The 23,404-nt window shown below is 48.6% G+C and overlaps 1 protein-coding gene across 1 annotated transcript in view; it reads left to right on the forward strand.

Annotated features, from left to right (window-relative positions):
- The window catches only part of LOC143981781 (beta-1,3-galactosyltransferase 5-like), a 35,663-nt gene extending 26,861 nt beyond the window's left edge, over positions 1 to 8,802 (forward strand). Inside the window, exon 3 of the mRNA XM_077479882.1 lies at positions 7,749 to 8,802. Coding sequence (XP_077336008.1) covers positions 7,749 to 7,846 — 98 coding nt within the window. The 3' untranslated portion in view covers positions 7,847 to 8,802. The remainder of the gene's footprint in view (positions 1 to 7,748) is intronic.
- Positions 8,803 to 23,404: the final 14,602 nt, after the last annotated feature.

The raw sequence follows: 23,404 nt of genomic DNA on the forward strand, positions 1-23,404 counted from the left end.
CTGCTGATTCTTGCAGCAGCCTGAGTGTCTTTTGTTAGTTTAGAGAAAGGGAAAGGACGGTGTATGCTACAGGGACAGCCAGATTAGTCTTTCATCATCATCATCATCATCATCATCATTAGCTGTTACTATCAAGGTCCACAAAAGAGCTGTTCCAGTAACCACTAATCGTTCTCTTTTTTTGCCAATTTGTATAGGGACAGGAAGGAAGCAGTGTTGTCAGGCAGTGAGGGTAATTTTAAAGACTTGCTGTTATTATTAGTTCCACAAAGGTTCTTTTCAGGACTGGTATCAGTGGTACAGTAATAGGCTTGTACATGTATAATATTCTTTCTTCCAAATATAGAAAGGATATTATACTTGACTGCTGCCCTTCTGCTGCAGTCTGCTAAACATTCACAACTCACTTGTTCCACAAAAGTTCTTATAAGGACTGGTAACTTGGTATAGGGTGCTACGGTACATAGGCTTGAGTGCGGTACAGTCTGCTGTTCTGTAAGGACCGCTATCGGTCCACAATAGATAGGGTTGACGTGCACCACTGCTGACCGCTGCCCTATACTGCAGCAGTCCTTCAGCGGTATAGGGACTGACGTACAGTCTGCTAAACACTAATACACAACCTGCTTGGTCCACAAAAGTTCTTATAAGGACTGGTAACTTGGTATAGGGTGCTACGGTACATAGGCTTGAGTGCGGTACAGTCTGCTGTTCTGTAAGGACCGCTATCGGTCCACAATAGATAGGGTTGACGTGCACCACTGCTGACCGCTGCCCTATACTGCAGCAGTCCTTCAGCGGTATAGGGACTGACGTACAGTCTGCTAATCACTAACACACAACCTGCTTGTTCCACAAAAGTTCTTATAAGGACTGGTAACTTGGTATAGGGTGCTACGGTACATAGGCTTGAGTGCGGTACAGTCTGCTGTTCTGTAAGGACCGCTATCGGTCCACAATAGATAGGGTTGACGTGCACCACTGCTGACCGCTGCCCTATACTGCAGCAGTCCTTCAGCGGTATAGGGACTGACGTACAGTCTGCTAAACACTAATACACAACCTGCTTGGTCCACAAAAGTTCTTATAAGGACTGGTAACTTGGTATAGGGTGCTACGGTACATAGGCTTGAGTGCGGTACAGTCTGCTGTTCTGTAAGGACCGCTATCGGTCCACAATAGATAGGGTTGACGTGCACCACTGCTGACCGCTGCCCTATACTGCAGCAGTCCTTCAGCGGTATAGGGACTGACGTACAGTCTGCTAAACACTAATACACAACCTGCTTGGTCCACAAAAGTTCTTATAAGGACTGGTAACTTGGTATAGGGTGCTACGGTACATAGGCTTGAGTGCGGTACAGTCTGCTGTTCTGTAAGGACCGCTATCGGTCCACAATAGATAGGGTTGACGTGCACCACTGCTGACCGCTGCCCTATACTGCAGCAGTCCTTCAGCGGTATAGGGACTGACGTACAGTCTGCTAAACACTAATACACAACCTGCTTGGTCCACAAAAGTTCTTATAAGGACTGGTAACTTGGTATAGGGTGCTACGGTACATAGGCTTGAGTGCGGTACAGTCTGCTGTTCTGTAAGGACCGCTATCGGTCCACAATAGATAGGGTTGACGTGCACCACTGCTGACCGCTGCCCTATACTGCAGCAGTCCTTCAGCGGTATAGGGACTGACGTACAGTCTGCTAAACACTAATACACAACCTGCTTGGTCCACAAAAGTTCTTATAAGGACTGGTAACTTGGTATAGGGTGCTACGGTACATAGGCTTGAGTGCGGTACAGTCTGCTGTTCTGTAAGGACCGCTATCGGTCCACAATAGATAGGGTTGACGTGCACCACTGCTGACCGCTCACCTATACTGCAGCAGTCCTTCAGCGGTATAGGGACTGACGTACAGTCTGCTAATCACTAACACACAACCTGCTTGTTCCACAAAAGTTCTTATAAGGACTGGTAACTTGGTATAGGGTGCTACGGTACATAGGCTTGAGTGCGGTACAGTCTGCTGTTCTGTAAGGACCGCTATCGGTCCACAATAGATAGGGTTGACGTGCACCACTGCTGACCGCTGCCCTATACTGCAGCAGTCCTTCAGCGGTATAGGGACTGACGTACAGTCTGCTAAACACTAACACACAACCTGCTTGGTCCACAAAAGTTCTTATAAGGACTGGTAACTTGGTATAGGGTGCTACGGTACATAGGCTTGAGTGCGGTACAGTCTGCTGTTCTGTAAGGACCGCTATCGGTCCACAATAGATAGGGTTGACGTGCACCACTGCTGACCGCTGCCCTATACTGCAGCAGTCCTTCAGCGGTATAGGGACTGACGTACAGTCTGCTAAACACTAATACACAACCTGCTTGGTCCACAAAAGTTCTTATAAGGACTGGTAACTTGGTATAGGGTGCTACGGTACATAGGCTTGAGTGCGGTACAGTCTGCTGTTCTGTAAGGACCGCTATCGGTCCACAATAGATAGGGTTGACGTGCACCACTGCTGACCGCTCACCTATACTGCAGCAGTCCTTCAGCGGTATAGGGACTGACGTACAGTCTGCTAATCACTAACACACAACCTGCTTGTTCCACAAAAGTTCTTATAAGGACTGGTAACTTGGTATAGGGTGCTACGGTACATAGGCTTGAGTGCGGTACAGTCTGCTGTTCTGTAAGGACCGCTATCGGTCCACAATAGATAGGGTTGACGTGCACCACTGCTGACCGCTGCCCTATACTGCAGCAGTCCTTCAGCGGTATAGGGACTGACGTACAGTCTGCTAAACACTAATACACAACCTGCTTGGTCCACAAAAGTTCTTATAAGGACTGGTAACTTGGTATAGGGTGCTACGGTACATAGGCTTGAGTGCGGTACAGTCTGCTGTTCTGTAAGGACCGCTATCGGTCCACAATAGATAGGGTTGACGTGCACCACTGCTGACCGCTGCCCTATACTGCAGCAGTCCTTCAGCGGTATAGGGACTGACGTACAGTCTGCTAAACACTAATACACAACCTGCTTGGTCCACAAAAGTTCTTATAAGGACTGGTAACTTGGTATAGGGTGCTACGGTACATAGGCTTGAGTGCGGTACAGTCTGCTGTTCTGTAAGGACCGCTATAGGTCCACAATAGATAGGGTTGACGTGCACCACTGCTGACCGCTCACCTATACTGCAGCAGTCCTTCAGCGGTATAGGGACTAAGAGTTTTGTCACAGGGTCATTTAAAAAATGACATGCAGAGGAAGAGGCAGGCCCTTCCGCAGGGGTGGTAGGGGTAGGGCAGGAGCAACAGGCTTGAGCCAAAGTGGGAAGTTGCAGAAGGTGCGTTCAATTACTTTAAAGGATGCACCAGACTTGGTTGAGTGGCTCGCTCAGCCTTACTCTTCTGCACCCTCCTCATCCTCTCGATCTGCACCCTCTTCTTCACTCTCTGCTATGTGCACCCCCAAAGACACTACCACCAACAACACGACCACCACCACCACCACCACATACCTTCCGCTTGAGTCACTGGAATTATTTTCCGATCCATATCAAGAGGACATTTCTGATGCGCAGCCACTCTTGGTATTGGATCAGGAAGAGGAGGTAGCAACAAGCGCTACTCAGCAGTCTGACGCCAGTACCCAGATCAGCCCAAGGAGGAGGTTGGTCCCCGGTGTTGCTGCCTACTCTACTTATAGCGGTGGGGAAGGTGACGTTGATGATGACGTGTCTAGTGATGTCACGTGGGTGCCCACAAGAGAGGAAGAGGAGGGGAGTTCAGAGGGAGATATGGACCAGCAGATAGGGAGGAGAAGCAGCAATGACTTACATTGCACAGCAGGGACAAAGCAGACTGCAAATGTATCAGGAGCGAGTCATCGACCATGTACGGTCACATCTGGCGCTCCCAGGACACCGGCACATGGCTCCGCAGTGTGGGCTTTTTTTAACGTGTCCGCTGCTGACAATAGCGTTGCCATCTGCAATCTTTGCAGTCAACGCGTTAGTCGCGGTAAGCCCAATACTCACCTAGGGACGACCGCCTTAAGAAGGCACATGAGCAGCCATCACCGAGCCCAGTGGGAGCAACGGAACACACAAAGCCACACTGCAGGCTCTCACCGTCCAGCCTCGTCTTCTACTTCTCCTTCTCCTCTCTCCTCACAATTGTCCTCCACTCCACCTTCCATCACGCCAAGCTCACATTTTTCTGCAAAAAGGCAGGCTTCCGTGGGCCTAATGTTTGAGCGTAAAAAAATGATGACGCCGGATAACCCTCTTGCCCAACGGTTGGCGGCTGGCTTGTCAGAACTCATAGCCCGCCAACTACTGCCATATAAACTGGTGGACTCGGAGGCCTTTCGCAAATTTGTGGCCATTGGAACACCACAATGGAAGGTCCCAGGAAGGAAGTATTTCTCAGAGAAGGGCATCCCAGAGCTATATGGCCATGTTCAGCGGCAAGTGAATGTATCTCTGGCACACAGTGTCGGTGCCAAGATACATCTGACCACAGACACGTGGTCTAGCAAACACGGGCAGGGAAGGTATATCAGTTTTACTGCCCACTGGGTGAACCTTCTGACGGCCGTCAAGCATGTAACCCGTGGCACCCGTGTAGATTTGGTTTTACCGCCACGGATTGCATGCAGGCCTGACTCTTCTTCTCCTCCTCCTACTCCATCCTCCTCCCTCTCCTCCTCAGCTGCCTCCTCCTTTTCCGCTGCTAGCGTCTCTTCCACTGCACCGCCCAAGCTCCCCAGAACCTATTCCACATGCCAGGTGAGACGTTGCCATGCCGTGCTGCGTCTGTTGTGCCTGGAAGCAAAGAGCCACACTGGCCCGGCACTCCTTTCAGCTTTGCGTTCACAGGCAGATGAGTGGCTAACACCGCTCAATTTGACAGTTGGTAAAGTGGTGTGTGACAACGGTGCCAATCTGCTTAGCGCATTGAAACAGGGCAAAATCACGCACGTGCCGTGCATGGCACACGTCTTAAACTTGGTCGTGCAGCGATTCCTTGTCAAATACCCTGGGGTCCAGGACATCTTGCGGCAGGCAAGGAAAATCTCGGCCCATTTCAGAAGATCTTACACGGCCATGGCTCGCCTTGCTGACATTCAGCGGCGACACCATCTGCCGGTCAGACGTCTTATTTGCGATTGCCCGACGCGATGGAACTCAACCTTCTATATGCTTGATAGGCTGCTCCAGCAGAAACGTGCAGTTAACGTCTACCTGTATGAACTCTGCGAAAGAAACGGTTCTGGGGAGCTGGGTTTTTTTTCACCGCGCCAGTGGCTGCTCATGCGCGACACATGCAGACTTCTGCGGCCATTTGAGGAGATCACCAAACTGGTCAGTCGCAGCCATGGCGCCATCAGTGACATGGTACCTTATGCCTTCTTTCTGGAGCGTGCATTGCGTCGTGTCATTGATCAGGCTGTGGAGGAGCAGGAGCGGGAAGATGAGGAAGTCGCAATGCTGGATGAATTCCCAGGGGGGGCTACTCTATCTGAGACAAGTCAACAACAGGAGTCTGATGAGGAGTCAGAGGAGGATGGTGCCGGGGCGGATGAGCAGGAGCAAGAAGAGCATGCTTTAAACCTTTCTGGGATCCCTGTTGTGCGAGGATGGGGAGAGGAGAATGAAGAGGACGACATTATCCTGGATGATGAGCAGGAGCCAGGCCACCACACCGCTTCCACTTTAGTGCAAATGGGGGCCTTCATGCTCCAGTGTTTTAATAGGGACCCCCGTATAAAAAGCATGAGGGTCAAGGACCAGTACTGGGTGGCAACGTACTTAGACCCCCGGTACAAACACAAAATGGCGGAAATGTTACCGCCGTCGCAGAGGGCTGTCAGAATGCAGCACTTCCAGGCCTTGCTTCGAGAAATGCTGCATTCTGCTTTTGCGTGCGCTGGCAGAGGAGCAATTCCCACTCCCAGAGAAGGATTTGCGGGTACCAATCCAACAGCGCCTGCAAGAAGAGGCCGGTTTGAAGATGTGTTGGTGACTTCGGATATGAGGTCATTCTTTCAGCCGACCCATCGACAGGTGTCATCCGGATCCAGCATCAGGGAACGCCTAGACCGTCAGGTGTCCGACTACATTGGGTTAACGGCCGATGTGGACGCTCTGAGGAGTGATGAACCCCTAGACTACTGGGTGGGCAGGCTTGACCTCTGGCCAGAGCTTGCCCAATTTGCAATCGAACTGTTGGCTTGCCCCTCATCCAGTGTCCTGTCCGAAAGGACGTTCAGCGCAGCAGGGGGGATTGTGACCGATAAGCGTACTCGCCTAGCTCACCACAGTGTTAACTACCTCACATTTCTAAAAATGAATGAGGCATGGATCTCGGAGGAATTCAACACATGTGATCAGTAGACCATGTATATGTCTATAAACAATTTTTGGAATCAAGCACACAGACCTTCTTAATTCATTTGGCTCACTTCCCTGACCCAAAAAAGCACACCGTACTATATGCCCCTACCCTCCTCTTTGAAGAGGTTGAGCGGTGTCATATTTCTACTGGGGCTGCTTATTATGAGGGGTTCCCACCATCCCTGTGCTGTGCTGACTTCCTCCTGGGTGTTCTTATTATGAGGGGCTCCCACCATCCCTGTGCTGTGCTGACTTCCTCCTGGGGGTTCTTATTATGAGGGGATCACACCATCCCTGTGCTGTGCTGACTTCCTCCTGGGGCTGCTTACGGTGCTGCTGTCAGCGCTGTATGTCACGGAGCTGCTGTCAGCGCTGTATGTCACGGAGCTGCTGTCAGCGCTGTATGTCACGGAGCTGCTGTCAGCGCTGTATGTCACGGAGCTGCTGTCAGCGCTGTATGTCACGGAGCTGCTGTCAGCGCTGTATGTCACGGAGCTGCTGTCAGCGCTGTATGTCACGGAGCTGCTGTCAGCGCTGTATGTCACGGAGCTGCTGTCAGCGCTGTATGTCACGGAGCTGCTGTCAGCGCTGTATGTCACGGAGCTGCTGTCAGCGCTGTATGTCACGGTGCTGCTGTCAGCGCTGTATGTCACGGAGCTGCTGTCAGCGCTGTATGTCACGGAGCTGCTGTCAGTGCTGTATGTCACGGAGCTGCTGTCAGCGCTGTATGTCACGGAGCTGCTGTCAGCGCTGTATGTCACGGAGCTGCTGTCAGCGCTGTATGTCACGGTGCTGCTGTCAGCGCTGTATGTCACGGAGCTGCTGTCAGCGCTGTATGTCACGGAGCTGCTGTCAGCGCTGTATGTCACGGAGCTGCTGTCAGCGCTGTATGTCACGGAGCTGCTGTCAGCGCTGTATGTCACGGAGCTGCTGTCAGCGCTGTATGTCACGGTGCTGATGTCAGTGCTCTGTATTACGGTGCTGCTGTCAGTGCTCTGTATCTCCTGCACCCTCTTGTTTGCCTACCCTGGTCCCTGACCTTCCCTCTCCTCCATTGCCTTCATTAGCTCCATAGTCCTGAATTGTCAGAACAATTTCCCAAATAAAAAAAAAATGCTTGTAGTTATCGATCCCAAATTCACCTCATACATGTATTATGCTATTGTCCAGGTGGTGGGACTACGTGCTACCCCCTAATAATTACCCCGTGGCCGCAAATTCGACCTAAAGGTTTGCGAAATTCGCCTCCCATTGAAGTCAATGGAGCCCGCGGCGAACGGTCGTTTTCGCGAACGTTTGTGTCCGTTCGCGTTTCGCGTTCGCGAAACGTCCCGTCGGAAGTTCGTCCATCACTACTTGTGACGTCACATCGAGTCCAGCCACAGGAAATGACACTTTATTGGAATGCCTTGGAGAAGGCACAAGACGAAAAATGTTAAGATGTGCTTTTCTTTTCATATATAAATATGGTGAACTTTCAAGAGATTTTATTTGCACTGTGCTACTCTCACCAAAATTTTAGTTTTGAAAAAAGGTGTTCATTTACTAAATCTGGAGAGTGCAAAATGTGGTGCACTTGTGCATGGCAGCCAATAAGTTTCTAACTTCAGCTTGATCAATTAAGCTTTGTCAAAAGAATGCCTGGGTTCTTATTGGTTTCTGTGCAGAGCTGCACCAGATTTTGCACTATTCAGTTTTAGTAAATCGGCCCTAAACTGCGGAACATTTGGAATATTTATGGGAATAATTTGAGACCTTAATATCGATTGTGACCTCATTCAGAAGATTTCCCTTCACTTCCTGTTCTTTTGACAATATTCTCGGCAGAAGAGGAAGTGAAGGGAAATCCCTCTTACCATCACAACAAAGGCAGCTTGTTTTTTTTAATTCTTTGCATACTTTATTTTTACTTTCATCCCCATTCTTCTCACAGTGGTCATTTGCACTATAGGCAGATGACTCCATCATCTTTCCTGGAACTCTGCATCTGCCTTCGTGAACATGTGACAGTGCACATCGCCTGAGGGTTGAGGCACTAGTGATGTAGCCTTCCCAGGATGCATCTGTGAGGTCCTGGTTACATCACCAGTGCCTCACTCAAGCAAGAAGTGAGAAAAGAGTAATTGTGTAATGAATATAAGATGATTTCAAAACCGCATGCAGGACTGTATCCTGGTGTGATTTTTAGGGAAAGGTCCACTTGAACACAACAGCATCAGCATTGTGTTTCAGTTGAGTGGGGAAGACTTAGAACTTCTTCTCCCATAATACCGTTATGGCAAGGGAAGAAATCTACAAGCAGCAATAAAAAACCAACAGAAGTTCTAACTCTTCTCTTCAAAAAAGAATAAACAACATGCCTCTCCTTTTTAAATAAAATTTATATTAAATCTTGTTTTATTTAATTTTTGTTTTAAAATATTTGAACTATTGTTTTTATATATATATTTTTTTATATGTACAAAGTTTATATATGTAATAAATACAAGTTAATACATGACTGAGGCTTTTCAGAACACCATGAGTTATCTAAAGAAGGCAGCACATCAGAGGATGCCTATATCCGATGGTCACCTTCAGTGGAGACTAATAAGAAATGCCTCATTCTTCTGACTCATTTACTTTTGTATGTAATCTTTAGAGCAACTGTTTTTTTTTTCATTACAGAAAGTGGTAAGGAGACAAAGGATCTTAAACTGCCACCTGCTGGATTGATAGACTACATATTCATATGCAATGCATACTTAAAGCGGAGGTCCACCCTAAAGTGGACCTTCCGCTCATCGGAACCCTCCCCCCCTCCGGTGCCACAATCGGCACCTTTCAGGGGGGAGGGGGGTGCAGTTACCTGGAAAATCCAGGTAACTGCACCCACTTCCGGGATAGCTCTCTGCGGAAAGGGGCGTAACTTACGCCCCTTTCTGCAAGTGCCCGCCCCTTCCCGCAAGTGCCCGCTGCCTGCTGGGAAACACACAGATCCCAGAGGCAGCGGGGAGCGTCCTTATTGCGCAGCGCGATTCGCGCATGCGCAGTAGGAAACCGGGAAATGAAGCCGAAAGGCTCCATTTCCTGATTCCCATACCCAAGATGGCGGCAGGACCCGACAGACGACCTAGAGATCGGCTTCGGGTGCCGACATCGCGGGCGCGCTGGACAGGTAAGTGTCACTATTTTAAAAGTCAGCAGCTGCAGTATTTGTAGCTGCTGGCTTTTAAAAAAAAAAAAAAAAAAAAACGCGGAGTCCCGGTGGACTCCCGCTTTAAAGCGGGAGTAAACCCGCTGAGGTTTTTTTTTTTCTTTTCTGATCTGCTAGGGAAAAGGCATAATGAGCTAGCATGCACCGCATACTAGCTCATTATGAAATGCTTATCTTAGAACAAGGCCCTGACATCTTGCCCAATCCACGCCGAGGGAGCTGACATGTTCCCTCAGCGTGTCTTCCGGGTATTGTGGCTCCGGCGCTGTGAGTGGCTGGAACCGCGATATCATCACTCCCACGCATGCGCATGGGAGATTTCTTTCCGGCAGGGTCCGGCGTCTGCCGGACTTTCAGCCGAGAATCCCCTGTGCGCATGCGCCGCTGCAGTCAGCGGCGCATTGCGAGGGGAATATCTCCTAAACCGTACAGGGTTAGGAGATTATATATATATATATATATATATATATATATATTTTTTTTTTTGCCTACAGGTAAGCCTTATTATAGGCTTACCTGTAGGTAAAAGCTATAAAAAAAAACCCCCAAAAAAAACTATACAACCACTTTGGTGCACATTCTTAGTGGCTTAATCACCCATAGCTTTGACAACCTACCTAATATTGAGTAGGTCCCCCTTTTGCTGCGAGAACATCCCCTTCCGCCACTAAAACAGCCCTGACTTATCAAGGCATGGATGCCACTAGACCTCTGAAGGTATGCTGTGGTCTATGGCACCAAGCCATTAGTAGCAGATCCTTTAAGTCCTCTAAGTTGCAAAGCTATGCCTCCATGGACCTGACTTGTTTTCCAGCGAAACTAACAGATGTTCCATTGGATTGAGGTCTACAGAAATTTGAGGCCAATTCAACACCTCAAACTCATTTTGTTCCTCCGGCCATTTTTGAACCATTTTGCAGTGGGGTAGGGCATCATTCTGTTGTTGAAAGAGGCCACTGCCATCAGGGAATTCTTCATTTCCATGAAGAGGTGTACTTGGTCATCAACAATGTTTAGGTAGATGGCATGCAGGGGCAGGGTGGGCCGGGAGGCAGAGTGGCAATTGCCCCATAGGCCACCCCACCTATGTTGAAAACAGCCGCTGCCATTCTTTTTCTGTAGGAAGTTGGACTGGCGGCCCAGCCAGCCACTGTTGCATTCTGGGAGTTGTAGTCCGCGCTCAAGCACCCAAGTAGTGCAGAGGAAAAACTCCCAGAGACTGGAGTCTTGCAGCCAGAGGCAGGGCACGCATGAGTGGCTCATGCTACAGGGCTTGGCACTGGCTGTGTTGTGCAAGGACCAGTTGAGCTGCCACGTGAGAGACCCTGACACCCCCAGCTGACTTCCACATTCCACCCCCCCCCCCCATACACCCTATTTACCCTGCCCCAGTGATCAGGCTGCATTGGATAGGCACTGGTGAGGCTGCATGGAAGAGCTGATTTGGTGCTTCAATGGGCACTTGACTGGACTTGCCCCCCAGGCCTAAGGCTGCCAGCCCTCCCCTGCTGGTATGTGTCAAGTAATATTATCCACATGAATTGCAGGTTTCCCAGCAGTACATTTACCACATCATCACACTGCCTCCACCGGCTTGTCTTCTTACCATACTGCATCCTGGTACTATCTTTTCCCCAGGTAAGTGACACACACACACACACACACACACACACACACCTACACCTCTGGCCATCCACATTAAGTAAAAGAAATTGTTATTCATCGGACCAGGCCTCCTTCTTCCATTGCCCTGTGGTCCAGTTCTGATGCTCACATGCCCATTGTAGACACTATTGGCTGTGGACACGGGTCAGCATGGGCACCCTGATTAGTCTGTGACTACGCAGCCCTATACACAACAAGCTGTAATGCCCATTTTTTCTGCTTTCAACACATTAACTTTAGGGACAACACATACCTCCCAACTGTCCCTGATTTCGGGGGACTGCCCTTGATTTGGAGCAATGTCCCTCTTTCTTCCTCATCTGTCCCTCATTTTGGTCTGATCTATATAGTTGTATATAAAATGCACTTTTTGTCTTTCAAAAAGTGTTTCCCAGAGCTAAACCTTTCATCTGATTTCTAAATTGCTGAATTTTATATAAATATAAGGAATAGTAGTGGTAAAAAAAAGCACTTGTGGATTTAATTCCCCTTTTTTTGGGGGTTAATTCTCCTTTTAAGGGGGTGTGGAAGGGGGTGTGTCCTATGCCTGCATACATTTGCTAGTAGGTGTCTCTCATCCCCATCTCAAAATGCTGGGAGGTATGACAACATATTCATTTGCTGACTTCAGATGCTATTGTAAGAAAAATATACAATTTATTCACTTTACCTGTCAGTGGTCAAAAAATTATGGTGGACTGGTGTAAATTTTTTAGTGTGATCAAAATAAATACAGAAAATATATACAAAACATATGCATTCCATTTAAGTGACAACCTTTACTAAGCAAGGTCTGTTTTTTTTTCCCTGGCCCCAAAACACAGTAAAAGGATGAAAAAAAGAACAACACCACATAAATGTAGCTCCCCCCAGCACCAGGGAAGGCTGACATTTCACCTTAGGGTGCATTTTCTTAGGCATGGTGGTCGGTTGCAGAAAAATCTTCCCCAGTCACTTTTAGGCTGAACAAAAGTGAGTTTGTTGCTCACAATAACATCATGTAGGGAGAGAGGGTTAGGGCACAGGACACCCTGGGACGGTAGGCAGACAGACCCGCAGACTCCAAAGACACAAAGATAGCTGGGTAGACAGCAAAACAGAACAAGGGCCTTAGGCCTGCACCCTGCGTTCTGTATCTACATAGCAACAGCTGTCTCCTATAGCAACCAAGAACTCACAGCACCATGCAGGGTTTCCTTGGATGAGTCCATCTTGACGCTTTCCCAACTATCCACAGTCCCCGATTAATGGAAGAGTAACCCCCGGTACTTCATCTTAGGCCTGCATCACTTTCCTCAGGTCTCCAGTCAGCAAAAGGCTCTTTTTCTCTGGCAGAGCCTCTCCCATGCCACTAGGCAGCAAATGGGCATTCTCTGGCAGAGCCGTGAGCACATGGCCAGGCCTTAGGCTTCAGGCCCACTCATCACAGCTGTTTCTCACACATCCACACCTGACTAAGGTCTCGGTGGGAGGACCCTGATCACTTGGCTTCCCCAAATATTTATACACTCTCTGAGCATTCTCAGAGGCCATAAAACTCTTACTGATTGGCTGGGAGAAGTATGCATATTCACAATCTAGCTTTCCTGTAGCTCATCAGGGCAGCCATCAGAAATGTTGGGGCCCCTTACACCGCTTTAGGCCTGGGCCCCCAGGACCTGACCGACAAAATTCCCCAGGGCCAGCCCACTGGGCATCCCACCAAATCCGCCCACTGGCCATCCCACCAAGTCCTTCGGTGCACCCAATTTTATTTTAACACTCTTATTCCAAGGTACCCCAATACTCACTGAATTATCCACATCCCTCTCTAGGAGAGGGATGGATGATTCAGGGTGGGGATGGGGCTACATTGTGGAGAGGGATGTATGATGCTGGGTGGTGATGAGGATGATGGAGTTCAGTGACAACTGGTGCGCTATCAGGGGATGGGGGCGGGAGATTGACCAGACCCCCCCTCCATTGCTCCACCCCCCACCCCAGCTCTCCTACCCTGTATTGGAGATAATAGGGAGCTTTATGCAGGCTCAATGCCCAGGGATGCTAGAAGAGGTCGGCAGCAAGTGGGGATCGATGTCGGTGTGGATCAATGAGGTGTCCAAGGTGTCACAGGGGCGATCGGCATATGCTCCTCTCTTGCAGCCACAGGAGGAGCTGACCATACCCCCTTCCAGAGTCCTGCCCCGCCCCCCATATCGCAATACTAGTAAATCTAGCAGCAGTCTCTGCCTCAACTGCGAAGGAAGCAGAGTGAGTACATGACTGTTGTATAACAGATGTGGTCACACTAATTACCTATCCCCAACCCCTTTTCCTTATACCCATTAAATTGAGACCACACCAAGGTTGGAGTAACAAAAGGCCGTAGCAGCCTACTTTATTTTAAGAAATATATATTCAAATAAAACATATAAAATATCAAATATAACATTTGTTAATCAACCTTTAACATGGCGTTGGTCTGTGCAGGCAATTCGTATCCATCTGTATAAATAACCAAATTACACTGCGGTCCCTCTCCAAATCTATTAATAGGCCTCAAGCCGACAAGCTGGCCCAAAGACAACCAATGACCGCAGTGCCCCATTAACACTTTCTGGGTGACCTCCGTTATCTGGAAACCACCATCAGGAGCCATACCAGCGATAGTTCCCGAAATCTTTCCTCTGACACATATCTCCTTCCCCTGCACAGACCAAACACCTGCCACAGCATTCAGGAGTAACCCCCTTATTCCCGGATGCCCCTCCACACCCGAAGTGTTCTCTGTATCCCATCTTGCAAGCCAAAAACCCACATGTCAATGCTTACATCATTCAGATGGACACCATCAGGTCTCAAATATCTCCAGGTCTCAAATATCTGCACGTCTCAAACTCCATTTCCAAATGCCGGAGGGCCAATCCTCTATTCTTCACCATGACGTTACTCACTTCCCTATTGATCTTCCTCCTAGCTCTGTTCACCCCCTCTACAGACCTGGCCATCCGCCAAGTTATACGAGCTATCATGTCTGACCATACGATCACTGTGTTAGGGAATTCGTCCATTAGGCGCAAAACATCACATTTGATGTCCCTCGTTTAATCAATCCTGGTCCGCACTCCCAAATCGTTACCTCCTACGTGTATTACTAAAACGTTCGGAGGCCTGTCCCATTGCAAATAACGCTGCAGCTCCAAAACCAACCTACCCCATAACATCCCAGGAAACCCCAACCACTTAATGCAAACCTCCCTTCTCGCAAAACCCAACTGCCTGCCCCTCGGTCTGGCATCACCCCTCCGTGCACTCCAACACACGTAGGAATGGCCCATTATCCAGACCAATCCAGGCTCCGAATCTGAAAGTAGACGAAGAAAATAGTGTACCGAAAACTCCATCTCCTCTAAATCCAATGCCCACAAGCACTTTCTAAAAACCATCCCAAATTGAAAACGTGACAAAGGGGTGCCGTCAACATGCACTAAAAATGGGCCATCACCTGCCGGACGAACAGGCGCGGACTGACAACTCATGGGGCCCCCGGGCAATAGGAGATTATAGGGCCCCCAGGCAATCAGAGATTATGGGACCACACAGTATACAATCACACAGTATACACAGACATGTTTCTATTGGCTGAGAAGGTACTGGAGAGGTGGGGCAGCTATAATCTCTGGATTTTTAGACCAAAAGGATGTCGGTAAGGGACACTTCAGAGACAGATGTAAAAAAAAACATAAATTTTTACATATTGTCCCTGGTTTTACTAAGGCTGGAAACCCTGATGGGGCCCCCTAGTGGCCCGGGGACCTCGGGCAGTTCCCAAGTGGCCGAATGGTCAGTCCACCCCTGCGGACGAATGTCCAAAAATCCTTTAACGGCCCCCTACCGGGCACAGTTCCGAATCCTGAATAGGATAAACTTGAACCAACCTTCCCTTTCCTATTTGATCCGACAAACCTTCCTGTCCCCATGTCACATCATGCCACCCGATACCCCCTTTTACTTTCTTGGAAGGACTAACCCGTTCACCTATTCTAAAGGCCCCAAAAAATGCCATCAACCAAACGCTGCTTTGAACAAACCAACCTCATATTCCAAGGAACACACCTCCCCAACCTCATCACAATCCCCAACATGATTTCAAACATCACGGGCCTCCTAGTATCCCTCTTTACCATTCCTCGCCGGTATCCCTTTACTGCTTGGCGAACCCAAAAATCCTTAGAGAAATCAGGATGACCCTGTAATTTGAACAAAAAGGCCAACCCTGCTAACTTCTTATTCAAAACTGAAATCGATACCCCCTCCTCCATTTTCCTGGCAACATAATACACCATCAATAATCTCAGATCTTAACCCGTCGGCTCCGTGCCCACCCCTTGGATGAACTCCGTCCACTTGCTCCATACCTTTTGGTAGGCAGTCCAAGTCCGCACCAACTTCGTCATCCATCCTGCGATGTATCCAACGCTATCTCCTACAGCCAATCGGGACAAGGCACCCCCAGCTGCTCCGCTTCCCGCGCCAACTCTCGGTACCTGTCCCGCTGGAACCGAGACAATGCATCAGCTACAACATTCTCAACACCTGGAAGGTGTACTGCATGAATGAAAACATTCAGTTGCAAACATCTCAAAACCAAGTGTTGCAGTAACCTAATCACCGGCGGAGACGACTCCATGTTCCGATTGATAACCTGGACCACCCCCAAATTGTCCCCATGGAACCGCACCTTCAGATCCCTGAACGATGCACCCCATAGTTCCACTGCCAGCACTACTGGAAACAGTTCCAGCGACACCAAATTCTTTGCAAATCCTGCAGCCACTCAGGATTTTGGCCATTGACCTGCACTCCATTGCCCCTTAAAAAAGGCCCCAAATCCCATGGCACCCGCTGCGTCTGTGAAGAGCTCCAGGTCAAAGTTGCTGACCGGTCCCGACATCCTTATTGCCCTGCCATTGAAGGACTCCGAGAAGGTATGCCATATCCTCAGGTCATCCTTGTGCGTCCTTACCAAATGCACAAAATGGGTCGGAGATTTTACTCCCGATGTACTCGTTGCCAGCCTGCGACTAAAAACCCAGCCCATTGGTCGAATGCGGCATGCAAAATTGAGCTTGCCCAAGACAGATTTTAACACTCTCAACTGAACTTTTTGCAATCCCAGTAAGCCTGCTATCTCTTTCTTCAAATCCTCCAGCTTAACTTCGGGCAACCGGCATTCCATTGCTTCCGGATTGAGGACGATGCCCAAAAATGTGATGACCGTACGAGGTCCCTCCTTCTCAGGTGCCAATGGAATGCCAAATCTATTGCGATATGTTGCAACGTTCCCAACAATACCGCACATACCCTAGAAGTCGGCGGCCCTATGCATGAAAATAGTCTAGGTAGTGAATTATCGAATTCACCCCCGACACATCCCGAACCGCCCACTCCACAAAGGAGCTGAATTGTTCGAATAGTGCGCACGATACAGAGCAGTCCATCGGTAAGCATTGGTTGACGTAAAAGCCATTCCCCCAATGACACCCCAACAGCCGTAAACTCTCCGGGTAAACAGGCAAAAAAGGCGGAAAGCCGATTCTCCGAAACTTCATCTGGATGTTGCATGGCTGACTTTAAGTTGGGTGACACCGGGGGAATTACCTCCAACGAACAAGGAATCATAAATCCTACCATAAAACCTGCTTCCAATAACTGGGCCGCTTTCCTATCTGGATACCTACCGAGAAACAGCCGCATCCTTTCCACCATCACTGGGGTCTTCCCTCTTGTTGCCAGTGTCTCCGGCGCGGCCCTTTCCTTGTTTGAAGCATCTGGATACCGGATGTGCGCCCCCACATCCCGAACACTCGTGCTTGTATGTACAAGTGCCTCGGAATTTACAGGTCCCTGAATTATATTGCCAACAAACCCCTTTCTAGTTTCCGACCGGTTGTCCCTGGGCCGTAGGTCCACTGCCCCGCCCAAAAAAAAACTGACCAGGGGCCCTCGGCGTCGTCATCAAACACATCCACAAGCTGATGTCCTTGTGGTCCCATCTCAATGCTGGCCGCACCGCTCTTCGCTGCCAGAACTGCTCGTCATAGCGCAGCCACGCCATCCTGCCATACACCCGATACGCTTCTCCTATAGAATCCTGGTAACAAAATAATGCTGAACAATGTTCGTGGTTCTTTTCCCCCAATGACACTAGCCATAATAGAAAATGCTTGCAACCAATTGGCAAACGTCCTAGGGACGTCCTAGCCTGTACTTCCGCTTCTCCTCGTCTTCCTCCTTAGAGTCATCTGGTTTTCCCCTGTCCAGATTGAACTTCTCTAACGGCAGCAGTGAAAATATCTCCACGTACTCACCCTTCCACAGCTTCTCCCTCACCTCCGGCCCACTTTTTGCTGCTTCCTGCGGAACGCTGCCTTACCCACCATTGAAGGTGCCATCGCCTGTGGAACCTCCTTAGCGCCCGACTCCCCAGCTACCGCCACTGGCGGGAGCCATGCGGCCGTCAGCCCAACCGCAGCTCTTTCTGCCAACTCAAACCTGTTTACCAATTCTTTGATACATGCCAAAAAGCTCAATAAACCCGCAGACTCCCTTGTGGTGTCTACTGCACCTGAAGTCTGCCCCGCACCTACCACCTGGCCACTGGTCCCCTCACTACCCAAAACAGCCAGAACAGGTTAACATAAAGGTGACTTACTGGGCTGCACAGGTGATGCCCCATCAGCCGAATGTCTGTTCTCCACTGTAGCTGGCACCACCGCATGAGAAACCGCCTCTTCTTCTGACCCCGCCACCTCATCCATTGACCTTGACTCCTCCACATCCTCTTCAGACGATGATTGCCCGCCTGACAGATCCGCCATGGCTGCCGCTGTGCCGCGTGACATGCGACTCCTCCCCTGCGCTGCGTGACCTCCAACCGACTTCTGGACAGCCTTGCCAGGACCGGTGCCCGATACCACAGTCCTGGTGGCCTCCACTCCCAATGCTGCAGCCCCTGCTTGATCTTGCCCTGTCTTGGAGTGACCCCCTGCGGTGCCTGGTGAAGGCCCAGGGATCCTAGCTCTCTCCCTCCTGCTGTCCCCTGCAACCGACCAGGTCACCGTCCTGGGGGCGGGGCCTGCGCTCGCCGACTCCCCTCTTCTGCTATACCTGGCCTCCCTGGGCCTGTCCTCTCTGGGCCTCCCCTGCGCTTGCTGTATAGGATGTGCGGGTGCCCGCACGGGGTTCCCCCTGCCTGCCACTGCCGCCCCTTTTTGCTGGAGGGGCCACAGAATGGCCCACCATGCTGCCACCAGCCCCCCGCTGGGATACCGCCATGCGGTCTGGGGAAAATCTCTCTGGGGGTCTGGATCTGCGTGTGCGGGGCCCCCTCCTCCCTCTTTACCTTGCTCAGTGTCAGTTAAAACTCCCAGCGGGGCCCCTTGGGACACTCGGCCCCTTACAAGTGTGTTGCCTGTTCCCAGGGGTCAAGTCCTGGGGAAAAAAGTGTGGGAACTTCCCGACATCAATGACTGGGCATTATTCCTCCCACTGACACCAGTGATGGGACACTATTCCTCCCACTGACACCAATGATGGGACACTATTCCTCCCACTGACACCAATGATGGGACACTATTCCTCCCACTGACACCAATAATGGGGCACTATTCTTTTCACAGACACCAATGATGGGGCACTATTCCTTCCACAGAAATCAATGATGGGGCACTATTCCTTCCACAGACACCAATGATGGGGCACTATTCCTCCCACTGACACCAATGATGGGGCACTAATCCTCCCACTGACACCAATGATGGGACACTATTCCTCCCACTGACACCAATGATGGGGCACAATTCATCCCACTGACATCAATGATGGGAGACTATTCCTTTCACCAGAGAGCAGGTGTTCCCATCAGAGTGGCCCCCATCAGAGAGCAGGTAGCCCCATCAGAGAGCCCCCCATCAGAGTGTCCCCAGAGTTCCCCATCAGAGTTGTGACCGAGCCGTCACAAAGTACAAAAACGTGTACCTGGATAAGTCCTCGATGAAGGAGCATGCTGCAGGGGGGCAAAAGCCAGGGGGAGGGACTTGCTGGTGAGGGCGGGGAGCACAGGTGATGTCATTGGTTGTTAGGACAATGGCGATTCTAACAGCCAATGACAGTATTGCAGCGGGAATCAAACGCTGCAGATTGGCAGGCGCGGTCCTGCAAAGTATAGCCACAGCTGCTGGAGGAGGAGGACCGAGGGAGGGGAGGACGCCGTCCTTCACTATGCGGCAATACTGGGCATCGCCGCTTAGTGAAGGATCGGCTTGGGCAGCTCTAGTCCTGCAAAGGGAACGACAGTTCTGCTGTGAAAAGAGTGCCGGGATGCCATTCCTACGCATTCCCGCAGGACTCGAACCCTGCCTGTACCCACCTGATGATGGCCCTGCTCATTATACTAATGCCAAAGGTAACAGTACAACCCACTGACAAAAAGGAGGAACCAAAGCCTCACTAGACTTAGGAGAAAACCCAAATGATCACAAAGACTACAAATCAGCAAGATTAGCTACAACCTAGCGCAGCTAAATTTACTGGCAGCCTCTGTTTAAGACAAGAGTGCTACATAAACAAAAACAAAATTCCTGTGAGGAAAATAGGTTAGTAAGTATACTTACCAACTTACCTTACCCCAGGTTCTGTTCTTCAGCGACTGATGCCACTATTCTTTCTGGTGAAAGAGATCTCTTCCATTGCTGAAGACGCTCCAGCAAAGCACAGTAGCATTGTCATACGAGACTTTGGTTCTCAACATTCCCTCGAGCCATGGGCAAAAGCTTGGGGTAAGATAAATAATATATTAATTCATGCCAACAACCTTGTCACCCTATAACATGAGGTGCCCAAGTGTGAACTTTTCATGGCAGACTTATCAGTGACACTTTTTTTTTAGAAAGATATCATACATACAACTTGGTATGGATCAGATTTTATATGAACTCTTTTACCAGTTCCCGACCGGCGCACAATGATGTACGTCGGCATAATGGCACGGGCAGGCATATTGGCGTACAGGTACGTCCATTTTTATATGCCGCCCTGCCATCGCATGCGCGCCATGCTCGCGTGCCAGTAAGGACCCCCGTGAGTCTGGTCACGGCTCCCGCGGACTCAATCGCCGTGGGGATACCCACAATCTTCTCACGAGGAGGCTGAACGGGGAGATGCCGTTGTAAACAGCATCTCCCCGTTCTGCCTAGCAACAAGTGACGCTGATCTCTGCTCCATGTGATTGGAGCAGAGATCAGTGTTCACTAACACAAAGCCCAGCTCCCCACAGTTAGTAACACGCCCCTAGGAACACTTAACCCCTACACTGCCACCCCCTGGTTAACCCCTTCACTGCCGGTGTCATTTACACAGGAATCAATGCATTTGTATAGCGCTGATTGCTGTATAAATGACAATGGTCCCAAAAATGTCCAATGTGTCTGCCATAATGTCGCAGTCACAATAAAAAATCGCTGATCGCCGCCATTACTAGTAAAAGAAAATTATTAATAAAAATGCCATAAAACTATCCCCTATTTTGTAAACGCTATAACTTTTGTGCAAACCAATCAATAATCGCTTATTGCGATTTTTTTACCAGAAATATGTAGAAGAATACGTATCGGCCTAAACTGAGGGAAATTTTTTTTTTTTAATGTATTTTTGGGGGATATTTATTATAACAAAAAGTAAAAAATAATGTGTTTTTTTCAAAATTGTCACTCTATTTTTGTTTATAGTGCAAAAAATAAAAACCCCAGAGGTGATCAAATACCACCAAAAGAAACTCTATTTGTGGGAAAAAAAGGACGCCAATTTTGTTTGGGAGCCACATCGCATGACAGCCCAATTGTCAGTTAGAGCGACGCAGTGCCGAATCGCAAAAAGTGGTCTGGTCTTAAGCCAGAAAAATGGTCCGGTCTGAAAGTGGTTAAACTGCTAAGGTATTTGTAATAGTGCTCAGCCAATCTTGTGTTCAGGATACCCTTTACAGACAGCACAAAAAAGAAAAGTAGCCCTGGGACTTTGAATGAGGTAGGAGAGATTTGGCACATGTTTACAAGAAAATGTAATAAAATCAATTTATTAATTTCAAAATGCTGTATAACCAAATGGGAACAGCAATAATTGTGCGTTACCCGGCATAGTGGCCAAGTTAACAGCATAAGTAAAAACAGATATCAATTCATTACAATTAATATACATCCGGTAAACAACAACAATATTCATTGTAAACAAATCAAAAAGAGGGGGAAAACACTGCGCTCCCTATATAAGTGACAAAAAATTGTGATATAACACAAAACAGCAGCTAACATACAAACAAACTAAGTCAAAATAACGAATGATAACAAACAATGTAGCGCTATAATGTCAAATTTTTTTTAAAACCTAGACATAAATCACCAAATGATCTGGTAGTGAAATGAAACTTAAAAGGTCAGCACACATATCACATGTTGTGCAGTCTAGTAAGGAATACAGAAAATGTGCTTCAGTGAACTAACAATATGAGCATAAAAAAGTCCAACTATGACAAAATAATGTGAAACGTGACTCCAGATATTCCGTTGGTATGAACTATGTATAGCCTTCCGTTCACAGCCAGAAAATATTATAGAAAACGGTGGATACCCTTACCGAAAATGGTGGACACAAAGTACTATATAGTAAATGTGTCATGCAGGCTTATGTGCGTCACACACCATTCGTATACATCAGGTCATGGATCACCATCCGAATAGTCGCTGACCACTTCAGGATCGGTACACCTCAGATCTCCAGGGTTTTCAACTCTATCTCGAAGGTTCCGGTCAGCTAGGAGCTCAGAGCGGGTTCACCATAAACAAAATGTAAGGACACAATGCCTCTCATAGTGAAATTCCACCATATAATATTTTCTGGCTGTAAACGGAAGGCTATACATAGTTCATACCAACGGAATATCTGGACTCACGTTTCACATTATTTTGTCATAGTTGGACTTTTTTATGCTCATATTGTTAGTTCACTGTAGCACATTTTCTGTATTCCCTACTAGACTGCACAACATGTGATATGTGTGCTGACCTTTTAAAGCGGAGGTCCACCCTAAATTACACTCCTAGGTCTATGTGATCCCCCCTTCCCTAAACGCTAGGTAACCCCCTTACCTTTCAGCTGTCTTCCTCAGTTTTTTTCCTATTTCAAATTTTCTGCCACAGTGGATTGTGGAAAGGGGAGGAGCCAATGCGGAAAGGGGTGGGGCTTCGTAGGCAGGTCTCTTCTTCCGGTCTGCCGCATGGGCTCCTGGGATCTTTTTTTTTTTCCCCAGGAGTCTGTGCTGTGCATAGGGCTCGAGATCTCGCGTGATGAAGAGAAGGGAAGTGACGTCCACCGGAGCAGTTGACGGCGCTCGATATTGCGCTGACTGCGCATGCGCGAGATCTTTTATAGAACGGGTGGTGCATACTGGTCATTTAGCAGCACACTCTCCCGGAAGAGGATGCCTGTGGGCTTCACATGCCCACAGGCAAAATGGAAACCGTCAGGAGACGGTTTTATAAACTCATTTCTGAGCAGACAAAGGCATGCTGCTGTTTGTAGAAACACAAAAAGTAAGTGTTATCCTTATTAAGAATATTGATTGTCACTATGCCTAAACAAAAAAAACGTTATAAAGAGTGGAATCCCGCTTTAAGTTTGATTTCACTACCAGATCATTTGGTGATTTATGTCTAGGTTTTTTAAATTTTTTGACATTATAGCGCTACATTGTTTGTTATCATTCAATATTCATTGTAAGTTGCTAAGCCAGTGGACATACATACAACATCATAAGGAGTAAAAAATTGTACATACATAAAATGTATGTAATATATGAACAATATTACACCCAACAACAAAATATACCCAGCAGTATGAGCATACAGAAAGCATCGATGGTGCCCTGCGTGTTTTGTGAGTCTCTCTTGCTTGCTCTTCAGGGGCAGATGCATGGTTATTATATCTGAAAAAAGTAGTAATGAAAAAAGTGGGTGTATGTTGATGAATGAAGAAATAGAGGCAGGGGGAATGGATGGCAAGAGAGGTCAAGGAAGAAGGGACCTCATATTTAACAAACCATTGG

Source organism: Lithobates pipiens, unplaced genomic scaffold (genome assembly GCF_037356315.1).
Source record: "Lithobates pipiens isolate NorthernLeopardFrog02 unplaced genomic scaffold, aLitPip1_a1.2 Scaffold_16, whole genome shotgun sequence".
NCBI classification, from domain to species: domain Eukaryota; kingdom Metazoa; phylum Chordata; class Amphibia; order Anura; family Ranidae; genus Lithobates; species Lithobates pipiens.